This window comes from Condylura cristata, unplaced genomic scaffold (assembly GCF_000260355.1).
Source record: "Condylura cristata isolate star-nosed mole 26May11 unplaced genomic scaffold, ConCri1.0 scaffold00026, whole genome shotgun sequence".
Taxonomy (NCBI): domain Eukaryota; kingdom Metazoa; phylum Chordata; class Mammalia; order Eulipotyphla; family Talpidae; genus Condylura; species Condylura cristata.
Genome location: NW_004567127.1, coordinates 19,262,312 through 19,286,524, shown reverse-complemented (window position 1 = coordinate 19,286,524; position 24,213 = coordinate 19,262,312). Strand labels below are relative to the sequence as shown.

The 24,213-nt window shown below is 37.4% G+C and overlaps 2 protein-coding genes across 2 annotated transcripts in view; both read left to right on the top strand.

The window, feature by feature from the left end:
• CCDC18 (coiled-coil domain containing 18) overlaps window positions 1–8,408 on the top strand; it is a 116,574-nt gene extending 108,166 nt beyond the window's left edge. Inside the window, exon 30 of the mRNA XM_012730030.1 lies at window positions 8,289–8,408. Within this exon, the coding sequence (XP_012585484.1) occupies window positions 8,289–8,408 (120 nt within the window). The remainder of the gene's footprint in view (window positions 1–8,288) is intronic.
• Window positions 8,409–8,965: 557 nt separating this feature from the next.
• On the top strand, window positions 8,966–23,403 carry DR1 (down-regulator of transcription 1, TBP-binding (negative cofactor 2)). The gene is made up of 3 exons (XM_004689770.2): window positions 8,966–9,905; window positions 17,811–17,974; window positions 22,960–23,403. The coding sequence occupies exons 1-3, from the start codon at window positions 9,686–9,688 to the stop codon at window positions 23,104–23,106; spliced, it is 531 nt and encodes a 176-aa protein (XP_004689827.1). The 5' UTR covers window positions 8,966–9,685; the 3' UTR covers window positions 23,107–23,403.
• The last annotated feature ends 810 nt before the right edge of the window (window positions 23,404–24,213 follow it).

The following is a 24,213-nucleotide window of genomic DNA, read 5'->3' as shown; positions in this document are numbered from 1 at the left end:
CAAAAACCTAATGTTATTTATGAGTTTGAGATGTGTGAGAGATTTCACATATGTGGGCAACTTAGTTTAACCAGTCATAGATCTTAAAGTTATATATATCTGCTCAGGTTTTTCCAATATAATCAACATAATTACACCACAGAAATTGAAATGAACTCTGCTGTTCTTTAAATTGAAATTGCAAACACATATAACTATAGATGCATCTGTGTAAAAGATGGCTCTATATTTGTGCTTTAGATTTTCTTTTGTCTAAGAAAAATAAAGTCACAAAGTTTAGATTGTCTTATGTAAACAATAACCTGACTTTTAGTTTCAGTAAAGATGTCAGGTTTGATGATGAATACTGTGAGCTGGGATTTACTTGGGAGCAATTTTATTTGTAACTGAGCCATACTTAAGCCAGCTACCATTAGGTGCTCCTGAAAATACTGTAATTGGTTATTAATGGAGGTACTATCTCATTGTGGTAAATGTTGGCCATAACCATGACAATGATTTAAGTCAGATTACATAACCATACTCATACTCATAATGTATAATTCTGCAGAATTATACATTAGCTCCCTCCAGGGACCAGTAACACACTCTTCTTCCCCTACATACATTCTAAGAAGACACTTAGAATTATTTCGGTACATTTGGCAAATGTTACAAGTAATACCTGCTATCTAAAACCAAGATTAAATCCTGTGTGAGAGCCTGACTGAAAAAAGAGCTACACAGTCATTACCAAGAAAACGGTTTGTGAATTGCTTGGACAGAATCTCTAAAGCCTGTTCTTTTCCCAGTGCTCATTTATAGTGAAGAAAACAAGCCAGGTGGCAGGGGAATTTGGCTTGAAAAAAGGCTTATTTCCCCTTTCCTGAGAGACAAATTTGATTTTATCTCTTGGCTCATATTACAAAGTGTGGCTGTTCTCCAAATTAGTACTTGAGGATAATTTTTTTTTTTTAACATTCTCACTTCCTTCCCTTTAATTATGCTTTCTTTAGTATACTGAGAATATCTACCACTTCATCTCCACGGGCCTCTCATAAATAATTTTTCATTTCACTTACTCTAGCTTCCTGTCCGATGACAAGAATCTCATGATCAAGTCTCTCCACTTGTCTTGTAAAACCTGTACTTTATGCAATAGGCTTAAGAAAACTAAGTGATATTCTTTCTCTTGGAAGTTTTTCTGATCTCATTCCTGTTCCTTGTCTTTCTCCCTTTAATTGTTCGTTTGTTTTCTTTCCTGACTTGTCCTCTTTGATTCACAGTTTATTATTATTATGTTCCCAGATGTCAAATGGATCAACACACTACTACTTTCATTTCATTGCTTAGTTCAGATCCTTTTTATTGGACAATCCATTAGCACAGGATTTCAGTCCACCTTGGACACAGTATTACATGCAGTTCCCACCACAGAATGCTCAGTAAACTTGAGTTCATAATAGCTATCATTTCCTTGACCTCTTTAATAATGATAGACACAAAGGAGAGTTACCTTTTACAGGTAAAAAGGCTTAAACTTAGAAGAATTAAGCAATTTGCATTTGGTCACAAGGCTAGTTAAATGGACAATCCAAAACATGACTTAATCCTGCATATGGAAGGCCCAGTGCCCACACTTATCAACACACTAACAGTGGAGAGGCAGTGGGCTGTAACTATGTAGAAGAGTTATTCTGGAACTGTGATAATAACAAGTTTAAATCCTGATTCTAACACTTAGGAGCTGATCTAAATTCTCTGTGCTTCCATTTTCTTTTGTAAAATGAAGGCCATTCATTAAACAAATGTCATTTTTCAATGTCATTGGTTCCAGTCATTTCACCTCAGAAGCATTCTCGGATCTGCTGCATTGCCTGTTTAGTTTGATACAATTGACATTGATCATGGCCCAAGGTTTGGATCTGTAGAAATGAAGGTTTAAGTCACCCTAGCAGGCAAAGTCCTCAGTTGAGATGTTTGCTACAAGTAAGACAATTTAGAATAGGTGATATACAATATATAATATAGTTATGGCTTCATTAATAATAAAGGAATCAATAGTCTGGCCATATATTACTATATTTCTGAAGACTAAAAAATTACCCTCTAATTTCTTCTTTCTTTCTGTCTCAAACATTGCTGCCCTGACCCCCAAAATTATTTATAGTATGCACTGGTAGTAATTATATTTACCATTTAGACGTTGGGTTACAAGACAGTAAGAACCACACCAAGAAAAGACTGGACCAGAACTAGAAAGGCCATTTTATAGGTAGAGATCAGACCTAGAAGGACAATAAACCCAAGATATTCTTCTACCAGCTGAATGTATCTTTGGGCTTAGAAGGAGGAGAAATTCAGAGGCTATTTTACTCAAAATGCTCTACTAAATGGGGTAGAAGCATTTTTGTCATCATACATGTGGAGAGAGGCACACAGAGCTCACTATCACAACTCTCCCTAGTGGGGGGTGGAGGGGCAGACAGGAGCAAACAATCACACAGGTAGCTCAGAGTACAGTAGTGGCTGAATGATATAGGGGTCAAACTCTGACCCTAACTGGCCAAATAGGCCTACTCTTCTGTGAAACTAAAATTTTGAACTGAGATGCATACATATGGGAAGGACATCTTACTGGTTCTTCCTACTCAATTTACCTCCATATCCAATAGTTCCCAAGATTCTATGAGATATTCTTTATCTTTCCTGTTAAGTCAACTAGAGTAGTTATTTCCCATTAGGACCTTAACTACTGCACATTCCTGAATAGTCGTTTTTCCCTAATCCATTATATAAACCTTTTCTTACACTCTCCATCAAAATGCTGTAGCTCTCCTAGAATATCATGAATTCCTGCTATTTATCTGCATGAAATCCCCTACCCCCTATTCCCATATACTTGATTAAGGATCCTCTCTGACACATTCCAGCATCACTGTGTACATCACTGTTTTGCTTTGGCATATCCTCTTCTCTGTCCATAGGGCTTGTCTTTACACAATCATGTGATGGCACCAACTGTGTTCCACTACAGGCTCTGGTGTGCTTGTCTGTCTCTCCCACAAGATGGCAAGCGCCTTGAAAGCAGGGACAACTTCCCATTTGACTTTATTTTTCCAGTTCCTTATTACAATGCCTGCCGCATAGGCCACCCATAAAATAAATAGACACGCGAGTAAAACAATTCCTGCTTCATACTCAGAACATCCTCAGGCTTACCTGCTAGGAAATGTGAAAAACAATGGAAAAGAGCCAAGGTCTTTCTAGAACTGAGGACAACTAGTCTCCAACAACATGAGAGTTCCAGACAAACTTAGAGCCACATACCCAACCCACAGCTGACTCAGAAAATGAGTAAACCCATATAATTCCAGAAGAGTTGTTAACTAAACACAGGTTCCAAGAAAAATTACATGACTATTTTAATCCACTGGCCTCTAGGATGGCTTATAAAGCAACATTTTTGTGGCAGTGTATTTCTGGTGCAGTATCTGTGGGTAGGTTTCACCTGAGATCACCAACTTGAGTTTTGCCAAACAAAAGATTTAAATTTCAAGGACTGCTTTTAGAAGTTCCACTAGAATGTGAAGAAGGATAAATATATTTACACATCAGTAGAAATACTTTTTTTTACTACTTGCTGGTATTTTCGGGTAAGGATAAGTCATTTTTAAAAGATTAACTTAGGGCCCTCCCTGATAGTGCAGCTGGTTAAAACACAGCACTGTGAAGCTGTCTAAAGCCACTGCAGCATGAGCTCGATCTCTGGCCAAGGATGTGACACACATGGTGTGGCAGGCCACTCCTAACTCACCTGCTGCTCCCCTCAGCAGTGTATTTCAGTACATCTGCCTGTTCTTTTCCCCACCATGTCTTTGGTGGATCCTCTGAAATCCCACCCCTCTGGCCTATACCCCATTTCTTGTATGCATAAATAAGTCTTTAAAAGAAAAAAAAAAGATTAACTTAAAAACAGATCAGATGTTTAAAGAAATATCAGAAGTCATTACCGATCACCTTTCAATTCCAAAACACCTGTTATTTGTTATTTTTTACATTTCTATCCAGCTTATATCCACATGATTATATATAGTTTCATAGTGTTCTAATAACCATGTTGTATTTTGTTATATTATAAAGTACATACATATTTATGCCTATTATTTTAAAGATTACAATTAATATGATGTGTTTTGTTTCTTCTTCAGCTCTTCTCTATCAAAATTCCACTCAATTTTCAAGGCTAGTTAAAATGTTGAGACCTCCCTCCATAAAGCCTTCCTTCCTCCCTGTTGATATGTTAGTTGTTCTCTCTTGGTATACTTTTAGCTCCTATATCTACAACAGTATTTTTTTTTAAGATTTATTTTTATTTATGCTTACAAGAACTGGGGTGTAGGTTAGAGGTGCTGGGGGTGGGGGAGGTGGGAGTGAGAGGATTCACCAGAGACAATGTTGGAAACAGAACATGGAGATCTACTGAAATATGCTGCTGAGGGGAGCAGTTAGCTTTTTGACCTAAGATCTAACTCAGGCCACTGTGGCTTGATAGCCCTGAGACCTTAACCCCCATGCCACGAGGGAGGCCCTACAACAGTACTTTGTTTCAATCTAGTTTATATTATGATTTTCTCAACAAATTAAAAACAAGAAAGACTGACTCATCTTTATTTCTCCCGCATCCAACAGTAGACACTAAGTTGTTGAATGAGGCGAGTCAGATGTCATCTTGTCTTCTTTTTCTACCACTTTAAGGATGTCAGTTCCTTAAATGTCTACTGTTGCCTCAAACCTAAACAGCTGGAAAAGCAAGCATATCTTCTCTCAACTACTCCCCTTTAATTTTGCTATTTTTGACATTACCTTAATCCCTAATCCCAGTTTCTGATGTTTAAAATCTTGTAATTATATTTGACTAATCTGTTTGACTATCTAGAAGAAAAACTGTAAGCTGCTTTCAACTCTGTGAAATAATTTTTAGATTCATCTTTTTCCCACTCATTATTTCATTTCAGTGCCAATTTATCAGGCACTAAGTTCTGAGCTAAATACTTTTCATATGTTACGTCGTTAGATTTTTAAATCACCCCTGTAAAACAGGTATCTTATTTTATAGATAAGAGAAGTTAAGAGTTTAAATGCCCTGCCCAACACTAGTTACATGGCAGAATAGAAGTCAAACACACATCTGAGGCTCCTTCAAGTTGCAAATGAAGAAAATACAGGATTTTTAGATGGCTATTATGAAGATACACAGGAAGGAAAGAAGTGCAGGAAACTTTCATGGAAGCCTGCTATATCAGCATTCTGGTGATCTAGTTCTTTTGCTGGAAAGTTGATGCCCTAAAGTTTTCCCTCCTTCTGTTGCCCTTGTTACAACTAAGCTCTCCTCTCCTTTTCTCTGTTTCTGTTACTTCTGCTACCCTGTGTGTTTAGCGTTCTCACTTCTCTCTCACCATTGAATGACACAAATGCTTTTACTTCAATTGAGGCAACCATCTCCCTGTTCCCAAACCAGTTTTTGTCTCCCAGAACAATTTTCTCCACAAATTTGCTATTACTTTGAACACAAATGCTTTCTTCCTCTCTACCCATTAAAACAAACAAAATAAACCTATATCTCAATACTCCTTTATTTGTCCACATTTTAGTGGATTCTTGAGTAACTATATGTTAAGACCTTTTGCTGACCAAAATAGGAGCAAGAAATAAACTTTTTTCTTATATGCAGATTTTTCTTCTTGAAACATGAACTAGCTTATCCTGATGCCTATATTAACTTCAGGAAATTTAACTTTCCGAAGCTTTACTTCCCTTATTTGTAAAATGGAGATTAAAACAGTGCCTATTTTTAAAAGTTTCTCTGAGGGGGTCTCCCTGGTGGCACAAGGGATTAAGTGTCAGCATTATGAAGTAATCCCCAGCCACTGCAGCACAACAGAGTTTGATCTTCGTCCAGGGAGCTGACCCATAGGCCGCAGCAGAACTCTCCTGTCTTGCCCACTGCTGCTCTCGCTCCCTCGCTCCCCTCAGCAGTGCTTTTCAGTAGCTCTGCCTATTGTGTTCCCCATTCTGTCTGGTGAATTCCCCCTGCCCCCTCCCCCACACACTCACCCCTACCAGGCACCTCTGGCCTATATACCCCAGTTCTTCTACATTTAAAAAAAAAAAAATCTTTTTTTTAAAAAAAAGTTACTCTGAGGATTAAATGAGGTAACACAGCTAAAGGTACTTATGTAAATATTACATTAGATTTGGGATGTCTAGAATGCTAATTTCCAAGGCTTCACTAACCACACCAAAATGAATATAATCAGGATATAATTTTATTAGTGGGAGCACACTTTACAATATAAGCAAACAATTTTAATTGACAGCAGGAAAAGGGGAAGGTAATGAACTACTTGGCAAAGTTCTGGAGACTGGCCATGCATAATGGGCCTAAAGTTGGCCTAGAGAGTTCCTGCTGGCTTCCACTTACAGAAATGTGAAGGCCACACCTCAAAGTAAAAGTTCCTTGTAGTGTTCCCCAAGGTTGGAGAAGGCTTTAAGACTATTAGCATGATGTCCAGAGGCATCTCAAATTGCTAAAGTCCAATGCCTGCAATGATGTCAGAGGCATATGATCAGAATCACCTGTCAATTTAGATTTAGCCAGGGTATCTCTGAAGCCAGGTTTTTATCTGTCTTTGCCTTTCATGTCTGTTTATCAGTATCTGCATAAATAAGTTGCCTTTTAAATGCAAACTTACACGACTCCTATCTTAATTTGATCAATCAAAAGTACTTAAAAGTAAAAGTACTTAACACGGTGTTAAGCACAAAAGTAAAAGTACTTAACATGGTGTTAAGCACAAAAGAATTATCTGTTAGATGTCATTAATTTTTAATTTTCTATTATCACCTACTAGTAATTGGTGAGCTCAACCAGGGCAGGTGAGGATAATGGAGAATATTACTTCAAATTACAAGTTATAATGTCAGTAATGAAAATCTGAACATGTACAAATTAGCACATTTTAAAAATTACTGTAGACTTAGCCTAATTCATCTTAAAAACAGCTGTAAAGTTTTGTTTTATATTGTTAACTTTGGGATAACATGAAAAATTATTTCATATATATGCTAAAGCCTTTTTTCTTTTTTAAACTATATTTTAACTGGTCTCCTTGAGTTTCTGATAAAACTCTTATAGTAAGATGTTATCCTTAATTTCAAGGTCCAATTTAGAAAAGAGAGGTATTATACTATATAGGTAGCTAAATATGGGATCCAAATTAGCCTATCTCATGATCTCACATTGCAGTTTATATTTTCTCAGTCCTGTGATATATAGATTACTACTGAAAACTGCCTAGACGCGACAAAAATGTTAACACTAACATCTATATAATACTTTGTAATGTTCAGTGCCTTTACATATAGTCTCAATTGACTTTGAATGCTGAGTTAAATTCTACTTCCATTTCAGCTGAAGAACATGCCTATCAGAGTTAGCTTTTGAAAGTCAGAAATCGGCTAGAACCTAGATCTCTTAGTATAAACAGTCCATGTTTTTGTTACTACAGAAACTTGTAATAATGAACCATTACTGAAATAAAAAGTGTGTTCTATTGACCTATGGCTCAGAAGCTTTAAAATCTACATCGTTTTACTTTTTTTTTCCAGAAATGGTAACATCTGGGTCAGTGACATCGCTGAGAACATTTTTTTGCTAGCTAGCTTTTCCAGACTAATATACTTGATAAGGCCAAAGCAAATTCTGACAATTCTTTAAACCAACAATAAATTGACTTACAAAGTAACACTTTATTAAAGCCAACATCTAAACCAACAGGTTTCCATTTCTATTTTGAAGAAAAAAGTTAAATGTTATTTTATCAAAGAAAATTTGACTAAATTTAGTAGCACTCACAAAGCGACACCTGTTAAATTACAGAAATGGCAAGTGACAGGAGAAAATGCTGATGGCAAGTGACAGGAGAAAATGCTGAATGAAAATAAGTGTAATTAGGGTCTAATTAAGGTGCACCACTAGAGTTCTTGATAAAAATAAAAACGGTTTTTAAGAAAACCATTTCGAATATGCCAGTTGCTGTCCTGTGGATTAATAACAATGTATCTGATTAAAATGCCCACGCTGATTTAATATTCTCCTTTATTAGAAATTGCACCACTCCAAAATGAGTACAGAAGGTTTTTAAAAATAACACTTGGGTGACGAATTTGACGCTCACTGATATTACTAGTTACCCTGGAGGGAAGGTACAATCAGTTGCTTAAGATACTTTTTTCTCTCTTCAAAGCAAAATGCCATGAAAAATGACCCAAGTTCGAATCTTTTAACGTTGCTCGCTGTACACTCTGAAAGTTCACGAGGCTGGGTCTTATTTCCAGTTTCCGGATTAGCCATTAGTTGTGACTGAGGAGGCAAGCCACTTCCCTGAATGTTTCCTTTCCCATAAAACACGAGGAGCTCTTTGACCTGAATGCGTCTAGCAGATAGCAAAAGCTATTCAGGGGCGCGCGCGCAACGCACGTGCAGACCACACAGATAGTGTGGGCCCGGGTCCAACCCTCGTTCTTCGTTCTTTATTCCAACCCGGGATCTCTAAGATATAAGAAAGTTATTTTAACGAAACCCTGATTTCCTTTGTTCCGATCATGGCGGGGGAGGGGCTTCGAAATCCCAGTCGGCTGAGGGACCGCAGAAGCCTGGCAGCCCAGCTCGTCCACCCACGCACCCTTGCCCGAGTCGCGAGCTCTGGGCTCTCGGATACCGCAAGGCGAACCCGCGCCCGACCTGGAGCCCTGTGAAAGGCCAAGATCGCCGGGCGCGTGTCGGGAAAGCGGCTGGCGGAAGCAGTTGGCGGCGAGGATGGGCGTTACCCGCCGTCGCGGGTGGGGGAAGGGCGACAGCCACACCCGGAAGTCAGTCTGGCAGGGAGGGGAATCGGGGGGGCGAAGCTTCCGGTCGCGCAAAGGGTGTCGGGAGAGACTTCCAGCAAACCTTCTTCCCCGGCCTCTGGAGGGACCACCGTTGCCTCGGCTTCGGCTTCCACCGTCTGCGTTCGGGCTAAACTGCCACGGCGGCCGCCACTACCGCTCCCCTTGTGCCTCGCTCTGCCCTTACTCGTTCCCAGGCGGCCGCCCGGGCTCCAGCAGCGGCAGCGGTCGCGTCCGACATGTTGTGAGGCGGCGGCGCGGGTGTCTGAAGGATGGTTTGGCGGAGGCGGCGGCAACGTCTGCTGGCGGCGGCGGCAGCGGGGGCTCCGGCTCTATAGAGCCAAGCCTGCTGGGTGTCCGCTGGGTACCGCCGCGAGGCCGGTGTCCCTGGACCTTGCCTTTGCTCCGGCGCCGTTGGGAACTGGTCAGGCGATAGCGTCCGCCCCTCTGAGAAGACACGAAGGTGGTTCCCCAGTGGTCAAATTTCCACACCACCTTGCTTTCCTCTCCTGGACCTCAGCAGTGCTGTCCCCAGAATCCTCAGCCCTTAGACTTTTCTCTCAGCCTTCCCCTAAATCACACACACGGGTGTTCCCCGCCCTCGCGAGCGAGCCTGCTCCTTCCCCCCACCTTCACATTCTGCACTCTCCCGAGCCTCGGGATCGGTCTCGGAAGGCGGCCTTTTAAAAGATCTCCGTGGGGCAGTGGACCAGAGCTGGGTTTATAAAAGTAGGGGCGTGAGAGATAGGAAGGTACGATGGCTTCCTCTTCTGGCAACGATGATGATCTCACGATACCCAGAGCTGCTATCAATAAGATGATCAAAGAGACTCTCCCAAATGTCCGGGTGGCCAACGATGCGCGGGAGCTGGTGGTGAACTGCTGCACTGAATTCATTCACCTCATATCTTCCGAAGCCAACGAGATCTGCAACAAATCGGAAAAGAAGACCATCTCACCAGAGCATGTCATACAAGGTAAGCTCTAAGAGTGGGGTAAGTGTTTAATTGAGGGTCTGGGGGACAGCCTGCCGGGCGCGTGACCTGTTGTGTCAGAGCCTTCGTTTCCCTGCCCGGTACTGGTAAGAGAAGCCACGAGGGCTCGGAGCAGCCGGTGCCTTGAGAACGTCTATATGTAGTAGTGTCGTGGTACTCTTCACTAAGTTTCTACAGTTACGGGCTGGAAGCGTGTAGGTCCGGTAACAGCCTCCAGAGATCAGGTAGTAGTCGTGGTCTCAATTTACAGCCCGGGGAGCCAGAGCAGCGGCCGTTTTGCCTGTCTGAGGTGGAACCTAGAAATGGTAACTGAAGGACTGCGTGCCTGCAGTGTAACCTAGATCGTGGCAATGGAAAAGAACCTAGAAGTTCTCCCTTGGAAAATGTAAATTTAGACCGAAACCTACGGCCGGAGTGCAGGCAGCGGGCTTTTTCCCTCCCCATCTTTTCTCCAGTGTAGAGGAAAGAATTTCTTTCGAATACAGGAGTGAAGAAATTCTTAACATGAATGTGTTCAAGGTTGTGACACTTACTGATGTGAGTTTCAGTGGATAAAGGAAGTATGCTTTCTGATTTGAAAATAGTGTAGTGACCCTGGTTCATCAAGTTACCGAAGCCTCCACTTCCTTTCTGCGAGGGTGAAAGTTCTTCGATCATTCACTCTCTCCCTCCCCCTTCCTTTCTTCCCCTTTTTTCGCCTTCCCATTTCTTCCCTCCTCTCTTTATTTATTTATTTTTTTAATGTGGTTGGCTTTGTTCAATGGAGATAGGTTTTTGAAGCTTGGACTAAAAGATTGTGAGTTTGTTTTACTATTTTTCCTCTCCCACCATGGAATTTTCCCTGGGTCTTCCCTGCTGCCATTCCCACTTAGGTGAATATACACTTAAATTTACTGAACAGGACTAAGGAAAGTTTCAACAGTTTCTATGTTGGAAAGGATTTAGTCCAGTCCAGGCATTTATGGAACCATATTCTCATAGTTTGTCTCCGGGGTGGAGAAACACTAATAAATAGTATTTTGGAAAATCAAGTTCTGTGACTTTTACATGTGCTCTTAAGAAAAAGCTGTATTCATTTTGAAGTGAGAGCTTGCCTTTATAATCAGATTTCTAACCATTTCTTCATTGCTTTTGAAGTAAAAAAAAGTGGTTATTTTAATCACTGTGATAGACAGGTAGTTGTCTGCCATTTTACTTTTAAAGGTGTCTTTCCTGTTATTTTGAGGTGGAGAGGCCATCTGCTTATATTCATATCCAATATGTTACTGTCAATATTGACAAAAGGATCGAATGATTCATTTTTGATCTTTAGTGATATAAGGTAAGGTATATTTAAAATTTTCTCTGCTAATTCCATTTCAGTAAACAAGGAGTAACAAAGTCCCTAGTAAAATCCATATTTGATTTTAAAGCTGGTATTTTTTTTCCTCTACTCATTTGGTGTGTTGAACACCCTGTCACATAAAATGAAAGCCAAATTGTCTATTTTTCCTCTGGTGTTTTTATTTTTTGCATTCTGTGTGTAATTGTTGTCATAAGTCTTTCACAAGATTATCCAACACAGATAGCTGTAATTTTCTTCTACAGTTCATATAAAAGAAGAAAAATCTTTATCAACATTGCCTTTCTAATGAAAATTGCAAAAGATTTCAAAAGGATCTGCCTAAACATTTGTTGACACCACAAAAGTGGGTATGGTTCCAAAAATCTAATAATACATTACAATCTGTCTTCTTGGGTAGAGTTTATTCTTTTCTAGGATATATTTAGATTTCTGATTGACATGATGGAATAAAAGTGCAGCTGTAGCAAATGGTATACTAAATAGCTCAACTTTGAAATATTCTAAATTCAGATCAACATGTGAGTCAGAAGGTTCCAATGAAAGACCATTTTCCTTTGTGTACATTGGATGGCTTACATCTCCTGTTTTGACCTGTTACAGATTTATGAATTTACCTTTTATTTTTGCCATTAAGTGTATAAGGACCTATATTTTTGGCCTAGATTCCCCCCCAGTTGGGAGAACAGATTTTATGCATTAACTGCACATTGCTTAATCATTTTAAAGAATTTTTGTCTTGAGTGGTTTTTTTTTTTTAAGACATCCTTTAGGGGGTGTGTGTGTGTACATGCACTTGTGTGTTATTTAAAAGTGTGTTTTTACAGACTAACTCTGTAAAGCTGGTAAGCCATGTAGATAAGACTTTTTATAATACTTTCCTGGTAGCTTTCATTATATAGGAACAAAAGATATCCAGGTGAATACTAATGTAAAGTGATAGAATTCTCTTATTTTGAACTTTGGATTTTTTTAATAATAAATTTAATGAACTTCACTTTGCTTCAGGACATTTCTCTAGTTCACCTTGCCACTTTGCTTTACCTTGTCAGAGCAAATTAAGTATTTGAGGCAGTTTTGTAAGATGCAAGTTAAAATTGAATTAGTTTCATTGACCAGTAAATATGTGGCAAAACAATTAAAAAGTGATTGCTAAATGTTTTGCTTATTTTGAGTATATTAAAGTAGACTTGGTGTTGAAGATACAGAAATAGAGGGAGTTAAAAGCTTTCAAAAGATATGTCTTATTTTATTGCTGGTTTATGTGAACATATATTCTTCAATGAGTTCTAACATGTTCTGCAGCATTATGGAAAGAATTGACTTTGAGTCAGGAGCTTCAAGTTGTGTACTGGAAAGTCTTTGGCCTTAGGCAAATTGTAAGGTTACCCCACTTACGTATAAATAATACCACTGATTTCAGGTATAATTTGCAGTTACTGGGAATCAGTCAGAGTTGAGGTCCTTACATGAACTATGCTACAATAAATTATAATTTTCAAAATGTACATAATATTAATTAAAATATAGAACAGAAAGTCTGTTGCTATGTTTAACCTTATATTATGCTGCCATTTATAAAACCAAAGTGTAAATAAAAATATTTAAGCAGGGGCCCTCCCTGGTGGCGCAGCGGGTTAAAGCACAGCACTATGAAGTTATCCACAGCCACTGCAGCATGAGTTCAATCTCCAGCCAGGGAGCTGACCCACATGGTGCAGCACAGACCTCTCCTGTCTTGCCCACTGTTCCCCTCAGCAGTGTATTTCAGTCAGTCTGTCTGTTCTGCTCCCCACTCTGTCTCTGGTGAATCCTCCCATGCCCCCACATCTCTGGCCTGTACCCCAGTTCTTGTATGCATAAATAAATCTTAAAATATATATATATTTAAATGATACTACTTTCTTTGTGCATTTTTAATATCTTGCTTATTTTTTTTCACATTTACGAGAATAGTAACTGAAAGTAGTAAAAGTTTGAAAAAAAGTCTCCAAAGATTCACTTCGTTAGCAAATTGGGTTGTTCTAGTCTACCTACATTGAAATGGATTCGTAGAAAAACAAGGGGGAAGGAAGGATAAAGTTCAATTTTTATTAGACCTAAAATTATGCTGTCAGATTGCTATGACGTTTCTAACCCCCTCACTCCAGCTTTAAGAGAAATGGCATAAAAAATTGTTTAAAGTGTATAGCATGATTATTTGATATATGTATATATTACAAAATGATAACAACTGGTTGTTTACACAGCTATCATCTCTTATTGTTACATTTTTGCTATGGAGGTTCCTAAGTGCTCACAGAAATTTACATACTTATGGACTTCACAAGTTAGTTGTTCTGGCACAACTCCATGAACCCTACTTTGAGTAGCTTTACTGTAAAACCTGAACCACAGTCTATTTTGCAAAGTGGATGTGAAATAGTTTTGAAATCAGGATGAGTGAATGATTGTCGAAAATTGTAGTGAAAATGAGAATATTATATTGTTTAAATAATCATCTGTACTGGTATTTTCCCCCAAAGGACACTGTAATTTACCTTGTACATTTTAGTACATAGTTTTGTGCTTTTCACAAAGTTACTTTCCTTAAAATTTATACAGTTTGTTTTTGTTTTCCTTGAATTACCTGACAGTTACTTTTGAATACTTCTATCTGGTTGGCTCTGTGCTGTATCCTAAGAATATATAAGTGAATGATACTTGATTTTCTGCTCTGCTCTCAGTTTTTGTTGTTCAGATTCCCAGCAGCCATGATGGTTCTCATTTTCATTACAATTTTGTGACAGTCACTCATCCTCTGATTTCAAAGCTACTTCACATCTACTTTGTAAAACAGGGAAGACATGGTTCTTAAAGGTCTTCAGAAACCTTTGCCAGGCTAATGAGGCAAGAAGGCGTTAGATCCTTTTAAAGTATTTTTAAGTAAACTACATTACCACCCTTTCTCCTCCATAGAAAACAGAGAAATTAGAGAATACTATTTTATAGTTTTTGATGAAAAGCAAGCATTTGAAGTATAAAGTAATTTACAAAATGAATAGTAGCAAAACACTTCAGGAGTATATCACTTTTGTAAAATAAGATAAGCCTGTATTAAAATTCTGTGCAAAAGGTTAAGTCTCAGCACTATGAAGCTCTCAGCAGCCACTGCACGAGTTTGATCCTCACATGGCACAGCAGACCTGTCCTTAATATACCATGAATTTTTCTGGATATAGTTTTAAGACAGATCACAAACAGAGTAGCAGGCAGAACTCTGAGGAACAAGCGACACATGTCCTTTTTTCCTTTTCTTTTTAATATTTATGCATACAGAACTGGTGTACAGGCCAGAGGTGCAGGGGGCAGTGAGAGGTTTCACCAGAGACAGAGTAGGGAGCAGAACAGGCAGATGGATGAAGTACACTGCTGAAGGGAGCAGCAGGGGAGACAGAAGACTGCCAAGCCATCCCGGGGGTGGGGGATTGAACTGAAGCTGCTACAACTGGCTTGCAGTGCGTGCACCCTAACCCGTTAAGCCACCAGGGAGGGCCTACATGTGTTCTTAACCCAGAATTTTTTTTCTTTTTTCTTTTTGTTTGGCTTTTCCTCTAAGAGTGTTTGAACTAGGGCCATCAATAGTCCACAGAGTTTCTTTGTATAAATTATAAAAAGCTAATCAATCCTTCTTTTAAAAAATCACCTATCATCCTCCAGGGACAGGTGTCTTTAGCATACAAGTCTATGATGCTTTATGGAATGATATGATATGGTTGTACACTGAATATTACGTAGTTAGATGTCATTTCCTTTACCTTGGAAGTTTCCTTTGTGTAAAAACGGAATGGTTACTACCACACGGAAGCAAATGATGTAAAATATCTCCCTGTTGGCAAGATACTATAATGACATCTCATCCAAAATGTGTCTAAAATTTGTATTAAAATCAATGCAGTTTTTTAAATTAAGCCTATGACTATTCCTCTTGAGCTAATATATTGATAGTGAGGTATTTATATGTAACAACTTTGAATACTATTAAATATTGACCTGATTTTACTTACAAATTTCTTGAAAGTAGTGGTCTTGGTTTTAAATGTCTTTAAAAGTAAGTTTTTTGTTTAGTTTTAAATTTTAACCTAAGTTCTGTAGTTTTGAATTGAATTTTCTTTATGTCTGGTCAGTAATTCATAACATTTTGAGGAGTGGCCCCTCTACTATGTTAATTTGTTAATTTTATAAATTTAACATTTTATTTACAAGTATATTTATTCAACTTGAATTTGTGCATCTTGACAATGGATAACTACATTTATTTAGGTTCTGTACACTTAATTAGGGTACACTTTAACATGAAGAGAAAAAAGATAAATAATACTCTTCATGTTAGATGCTGTGCTTTAGGTTAATTGTTGATACCAACAATCCTTAAACTAATAAAAGTATAACCCATGAATACTTAGTTTTGTTCCTTCTATGGGGTATCCTCTATTCTAAGCTCATACTCATTTCTTTTTCACAGCAACCTGATTCAGTGTTTTAGAGGCACAGAGATGAAGAAACTTACCTATTGTCACACAGCTAATAAGAGACAGTGTTGGGGGTCAATCCTGGCAGCCTTAGGACCTTCAGAGGAAGATGAAATTTCTCACTTTAGAGATGGAAAGCTGAAGCTTAGAGATATTAAGCAATGTATCCAAGGTTATACAAATTCAGTGACAACCACATTTCAAATTTTTCATGTATCCGATTTCACGGGGGAGATTATTTCTGTCTGGAAGGATCAAGCAAGCTTACTTTGAAGATGGAGTTTGATCTGTATCTTGAATGAATAACCTTCAGCATGAATGTGGGGAACTGGGGCCTGTTTGGAAACACTGAGCAGTCAAATTTAGCAGAACTATAAGAGTATTTAATGGCAGAAATACACCTGGGATGGCAGGTGGGCTAGATCCTGGAGGACCGTGGTGTAGGACAGAGGAAATCAGATTCTTTAGAAAATGGTGGGAAACCACTTCGTTTGGATATTTTTGCGTATTTGTGTCCAGCCAATATTGAAAATATACTGCTATGTTTGCTCCTTTAAGAAAAGGGGAGGGAGGAGTTTAACTTAAATCACCTTGTAGCATTTGCTCTTTAAAAATAGTCTGTCAATTCAAGCAAGCTTCCTAATTTTTTTTTGCCCCAAGCTCCTTGAGATTAAGAATTATGTGGTGGTTTTAATTTGATATACAAAACTTGGAATAATAATGCCTTCCTGAGATTTTTGGATGTGTTGTGAGGGGTGGGAACATTAAGTTAACTTAGTTAAAAGTAATAGTACTAGTAGTAAGCATCTAGTAGTAAGCATTAGTAATAGTAATAGTAGTTTAAGTAATAGTACTGTTTTTTAAAATCAGATTGTTCCTAAAGAAGATTGATAAAAGCAGCTAACATTAAAATAAAGTTATATATCATTTTAAATGTCTATAGAAAGCCACAGCTTACATAGAAATGTAGATCTAAAGGTATATTTGATGTTCTCCCTGAAATTAGAATTCAAGGCATCTTTACTGAGGGCAGCTTGGTTCATTAAAATAGTTCAACAACCGCAAATCTGATGATCTAAGTTCATTTGTTGTGCTTTTTGTTTTTAACCACTTGTATTTCATCATTGGGTCAGAAAATATGCCTTTGGGGCAGTAGCTAATATATAGAAAACTATAAAAGATAATTTTAAATGCTGTGAACAAAAAATAATGCCTTGCCTGTCTGGGTTACAGAAGATATTTAGAAGAGAGTGCATTCATTATTGTGCTGTAAAATATTCTTTCTAAATGTGAAAAAAATAAAGGGTTAGAATTTTTTGCTAATACTTCTAATTTTTTGCTAATACTTTCTAATACTTCTTTAAATCTTTAATAGTGTTCCTTTAACCCAGTTTTTCTGCCATATCTCTTGAAATGTTACTATAGTGCTTCCTGTTAAGTTTCAAGGGAAACTTGTTGGCTGAATATAAATGCTGAATTACAGAAGTTATTTTCATCAGTGCTTTTTATCTGTGTTAAAATAGTTTCCTGTTAGTATATTGGATAAAAGAATTTATTTGTTCTTTTATTCCATCCAATTAAAATTTAGAGTATGTATTACCAACCCACTTTTTCTAAGCCAAATGGTACAAAATATTTTAATAAATACATTCCAAGTATTCTGCTTTTTAAAATTCTTTGAGAAAGTGACTGTTTAATTTACTGTGAGGATTATGGAGAAAATATGTTGTCTTACTAAAACCACATGTTACATTGGATTTTTTTTCCTTACAGGAAATGCTATAGTTTAAAAAAAAATTAGAAAGAAAAGGAAAAATTAAGTCCTGTGCCTTCAAAGGTTACTTAAGTACTAAATAATTTGTTCCCTAATATTAAACAAGTTGATAAATATTTTTCTTAACCATCACTATGTAATGGTTAAATTGTTAGAAAACAACAAGCTCCCTCTCAAAAAAAAAAAGAAAGAAAACAACTCATAGGTGAGGGAAAAACTATGTTTTATTACTCCTTCATGTTTTCATTTCTTTCCCCTAGCACTTGAAAGTTTGGGCTTTGGCTCTTATATCAGTGAAGTAAAAGAAGTCTTACAAGAATGCAAGACGGTAGCATTAAAAAGAAGAAAGGCCAGTTCTCGTTTGGAAAATCTTGGCATTCCAGAGGAAGAGTTACTGAGACAGCAACAGGAATTATTTGCAAAGGTAATTAATGCATTTTAAATTATTTTAATTTGAGCCCTATCCTTTTTGCTAACAGAAATACTGGTTTCTGAAGTCATTTCCTAAATCAACTTTTGTACACGAAGCAATTTTTTCCTGTGATTGAGTCAGTCTGATGTTTAGATCTGGCTAGTTTGCCTCTGGTTAGCCAGTGATTCACTTTACATATAAAAGCAAATGTTTATAACAACCTATTTAACGGGAACAACTCCAAGTAACGGCTAAGATTTTACCTTGCTGTTCTTTCAGATGGAATGACTATTGGCTAAGATTTTACCTTGCTGTTCTTTCAGATGGAATGACTATTTACAAGCACGAAAAGTATACCTAAACATTCTTAACAATGGGCTAGCTAGAAAATATATCAACTAGATTATATATATTAAACTAGATCTTCAATGCACCTTTAAAACATTCTAATCTTGAAAAAATGTGAAAGGGTGAATGGAGCAGAGAAAGGATGGAAATTTTTCTCCTTGTTTGTTACAGTTCTAATACCCATTTTCTGAATAATTAGCATCAAAGACTGATACCTCTTATTTTAAAAATGAAGGGAAGAAGATGAGGCTGTTTCTCTCTGTACTATATTGTGGCTTATTTTGAAATTATAAGGCACTTTTTAGTTGAACTGAAAAGTTGAGATTTCCCACCAGTTACTGCGTTAGCAGGACTGTTGGTGATATAGAGGAGAGCACAGCTGCCTTCCAATTCCTCTAGTAGCTTATACTTGGGAAGTATCAGTTTAGGTAATCTCTTCCAGATAAGCCCTATCGCTGTTGTATTTGTAGTCATAATGAGTAGTTTAAAAAAGCATCTGAAATTTAATGTTATTGGGCACTGTCAGCTGCCATTTAAACTAAGAAAAATGAAAGCTTACGAACATCTTTTGAGTTCTAATTATATGTCAGTCATACGGCTAAGTATTTACCTGTATTATTTCACTTAATCCCCAACAACCTATGAGATTAGTACTAGAGAGAAGTCTTTGAGGCATGCATGAACGCATACAAAGATTGCTATAATTCATATGAACATGAGGTAACAAAGAAGGAGTAATGGAGGTCTCCCTGGTGGCCTAGGTGTTAAGTCTCAGCACTATCTCTGGCCTGAGTTCAGTTGTATATTTGTAAATGAGTATAATTGTAAATGAGTTGTTTTAGTACATAGCAATGAAAAACTTAAAGCATAATGGAAATCCACATAAGAAGTAAATTAGAAAATGTATTCCTACTTATCTCTCTTTGATATCCTACATTTTAGAAGAAAATTAGAATAAATACCTCTGCAATTTCTAATTTATGGCTATGGATACAAGTAAAATGTATCAGTCAGCTGTGATTTTTTTCCTAAGGCATATAAATACTTTTATGTTCAGAGGGAAGTGTGGGAGTTGATGTGATGCTATGGCATCTTTCAGTCAAGTAAATATTAAATATAATCCGTCCATATCTTTGCAGATCATTGAGTAAACTATGAGATCAAGTGCTTCTTCAATAAAACTTGTGTGAAATTGAAATTATTTGACTTTTTTTTTTTAAAAGATTTATTTATTCATACAGAACTGGGGTACAGACCAGAGATGCGGAGGGTGAGAGGATTCACCAGGGACAGAGCAGGGAGCAGAACAGGCAGATGGAGGAAGTACACTGCTGAGGGGAGCAGCGGGCGGGTCAGGAAAGGTTTGCCATGCCATGTGGATCTCCTCCCGGGCAGGCGGGGATCGAACTCATGAGGAGTTGGCTTAAGCTTCTTAGTGCAGTGCTTTAACCCGCTGCGCCACCAGGGAGGGCCCGAAATTATTTGACTTTAAAAAAAGAAGATTTATTTATTTATGCATACAGAACTGGGGTATGGGCCAGAGGTGTAGGGGTTGAGAAGATTCAACAGAGACAGAGTGGGGAGTAGAACAGGCAGATTGACAAGGTACACTGCTGAGGGGAGCAGCGGGCGGGTCAGGAGAGGTTTGCCACACCATGTGGGTCACCTCCCAGGCTGGGGATCGAATTGATACTGCAGTAGCTGCGATAGCTTCACAGTGCTGTGCTTTAACCTGTTGTGGCACCAGGGAGGGCCCTTATTTGACTTTTTTAAAGCCACTAAAGTAAACCTAAGTAGAGTTGATAAGTCCACAGAGTAACTATTCTTAGGTTGATTAAGTTCACATATTTACTTTGTGTTACTATTTTCTTAGAACTCTTAGAATATTTACTGTGAAGCATTCTTAGTCTTTTTTGAGTTCTGTGTTTTTCTGCCATATGCAGAATATGAATAGCCATTTTCTACATTCCAAAGTTTTTGCTTTGCAGGGAAGTATACTATAGAAACACTAATAGCTATAACCTGAAGTTTACTTTCATGAAGATATAGAAGATCTGAAGTACAAAGATAGCACTTTAGATTTTGGTGGTGTAGGAATGTGCCAGTTACTAAGCAGTTGCCTCAACCTGAAATTCATTCTTCCATGTTGGCTCTGTGACTGGGTCTTGTATTCTACAAACCACATTTCTGCTTTTTCTAGCTCACTTCCCTCTTTCTTAAGACTCTGATGCCACAGGAGCATCTAAAGGAAGATTCAAGACAGGAGGAGGAAGAGGAGGAAGGCACTTGTTCCTTTCTTTTACTTCTGTTAGAGTTCCTGTGAGCAAACTAGCAGTGCTTCTTTCATTCAAGAATGCATAGTTTGTGGTTTCACTAATACTCATAGAGCCAACCTGAACATGTATCTATCTTCCTCAAAGACATGGGTCTCAAATGTTGGTGCTCTCATCCAGACTCAGATACTACTACCATCAAATCAATGCCCCTTTGGGTTTTCAGTTCCATGAGTTGCTTCTCTTAAGTTTTAACAATTTGAGGATCTTCCCTTGTTTCCCTAATTTTCAGGTGGTGGCTGCTTTTAGTGGTTGCCACCTTCATGATTTCATAATGTTCTTTCTTTCCCTTTTTTTTTTTTTTGGTTCCTTTTCAGTTACTTGGATACTTTTATATTCCCGTCTTTCTGTTCCCATACCTACCTCCTGTTTAGACCCTGACTGATACTGTGATGAATTGGGGAAAAACTTAGAGAAAACAGTATTTCAATTTGACTTGAAGAAAGAATAGAGTTTCAGTAGTAGAAAAATTAGGAAATTTCAAATAAAGTAACTATCAGTATGAGTAAAGGTAGTGCAAATGCTGAGGAAGGTATTTTTGGGAAACATTTTATGTCCTAAGGTTTTTTGCTAAGCACAAAATACATGTTACAAAAAAAAAAAAATAGATTGGGGCAGGCAGCAAGTTAGAGAACTTAAAATCCAACCTGCGAAATTTGAACTTAATTAGTAGCAAATTAAATGATTGTTTTAAGTCTGGTAATAGCCCGACTAGAGTTTTCCTTTCAAAATGTTTGGATGATAAAGTCATGACAGATTATAAAGAAAAGTTAGGAATGTATATGGTAAAATCTTAATGTTAGAGATTATGCTGAGCATCACTGTTATCTCATTAAAAAAATTCCAAAAATATCAGGGACCATATGTTGGGAACCCAACAATGAATTTGAAAGCACTCTCTCTCAAGTCTAATGGAGAAAAAAGACATATACTTAGAGTAGATAAAGTAGATAGGTAGATAGATAAATGCATAACGAATTATGACATATGAAAATGAACATAAAATGTGACCTACAATGGTCAAGAGAGATTTATGTTTTAAATGATAACTAGGTATTGGTCAGGCATAAAGGAGGATGTGAACCAGATATAAAATAACAGATTTGGGAAAAAACAGAAAGGGAAAAACAGCATTGTTCTGGCAGGGTCTGATGCGAAATATGATTTTTCTTTTTCTTTTTTTTTTTAAAGATTTATTTATTTGTGCATACAGAACTGGGGTACAAGCCAGAGGCTCAGGGGCAGTGAGAGACTTCACCAGAGACAGTGGGGAACAGAACAGGCAGATCGACGAAGTACACTACTGAGGGGAGCAGCGGGCGGGTCAGGAGAGGTCTGTCACACCATGTGGTCACCTCCAGGGCAGGCGGGAATCGAACTCATGCGGAAGTGGCTTTAGCTTCTCAGTGCTGTGCTTTAACCCGCTGCGCCACCAGGGAGGGCCGAAATATGATTTTTCAAGAATAGTTTTGGGGTTTTGTGTGTGTGTATTTGTTAGTTTTTCTGTTACTGGATGAAACCAAATTGGAAAGGAGCCTACGATATTGCTATAGTGAATGTAAATTGAGAAAGGACCTCTAAGCTATTGTACCTGTATAATGTAATTCATATATATATCCATTTTGGTTTCTAAAGTCTTGTGGTTATTTTTATAGAGATTATAACATGTGAGTAGATTTGAGCTATCCCATTTAATTCAGTCCTAGATGAGTGCTAGATGAGTGTCTTTTTACTAGTGTGTATGTGGAAAAGGATATGTGTGTATATGTATGTATAAATATTTCAGGGAGAGAGAAATTAAGTATAGAGTAGTAAACTGATAGAAACACAAAAGAGCTATTAACGTAGCTATTGCATTCATATACAGTGTTTTCCCTTAAGAGTTAGATGTTCTGAAATTAGAGAACTTTTAATGCAAACATAACTTTTTGATTGACAAGTGTTTATACTTTTGTAAGTTGAAAGGACAGAAGAATCAAGTGAAACCAAAAGTAGGAGCACAGGGTAATGAACCAAAAAGAACTTTTTTCCGTTAACCTTTTCACGTTCTTTCTTTAAACTAAAAGTCATAAATTATGTGACACAAAAGGTGCATCTATAAGAACCAGGTTTTGGAAACTCTCTTTAGACCCATATGGTTGACAGAAAAGAATATTAGAGTTCATGTTCTCTAGATGTGCAGTGATTGGAAAGCACCCAAATTTGATAATGACCACATGCGCAATTGACTTAATGTACATATAACCAAAGTGTGCATATATGTGTTGTGAGTTTTTTAAAAAAAAATTATCTGTTTCTATGTTTTTTGGTGTTTAGGCTAGACAGCAACAAGCAGAATTGGCTCAACAGGAATGGCTTCAAATGCAGCAAGCTGCCCAGCAAGCTCAGCTTGCTGCTGCATCAGCCAGTGCATCCAACCAGACAGGATCTTCTCAGGATGAAGAAGATGATGATGATATCTGAAATTCACCAGCTGAGTTCCTATTTCCTCTATAAATGTTATCCTCTGCACAAGAAAACAGTGAAAGAAATGCTTATCTGTAATTTCGTATGTATCTTGGTGGACTTGCCATTGGTATTCTAGGGATGTCTGCTGTTAAGTTTCATCTGTTGTGTGCTATTAATATAAAAACTGTCTCTTTGAACTATTGAACATTTAAGGTTCAGTATAATATCGATTTTGAATTTTTAATGGCGTTTATGAAATTTTAGATAGCAGTGAGTCCTTTATTTGATCAATACAGTGTTACAGAAAACTTCCAAGTTTATAAAAATGCAGTGAAATTTATACAGAAACTCAAAGTCTGCATTGCATTTCCTCTGCCCTTTTAACTAAAATACAAATTGGGGATTTTAAATTATTGGGAGGGCATGCTGTGTAATGCAGTAGACATTAGCTCAGGTTGGTGAATAACAGAATTCAGCTCTATAGCATATGAATTTTTTGGTCTTTTAAAATGAGTATATATATATACAGACAATTCACATATATGCTCAAAAAATAACTAGGAAAATCTCAAAATAAGACATTCAAAAACTAGTTTGGAATTATTAGTTATATGAATTTGGTGGACTATGTTTTTGACTTTGTTTTATGTAGCAGTAAAAGCTATAGTTTTATTATGGCATAAATTCATCTTGAGCTACATTATTTCAAAAACTGCCCAATTTTGAGGACTGTTATGATTCTTACTATTTCACTCCAATCCAGTGATTGTTAATAGTATTACTTGCTTAGTCCACCCATGTTTATTGGAATTTTTGCAACAATTACTTAGGTTCCCTGGGTTTAACTGAGGTTCATGAATATTCAGACCTTTACTGGGGGAAAGAAATGAAATTTAATGAGCATGCTTGCTATAAAAAAGGGGTTTTTTTGTAATTTAACTTGTAGTTATAGCTTACTTATTGTTTGTTTTTAGCATTATTTTTACATTTTCTTGACTAGATAACCCAGAGGTCTAATGCATCCTTTTGAAAAGGCATCATTTGGCACCATCATAATTGAGTGATAGCTTTAAAAATCTGTTGTTTTGTTTAAGAAAGTGTGTTATATACCTGATCAACCTT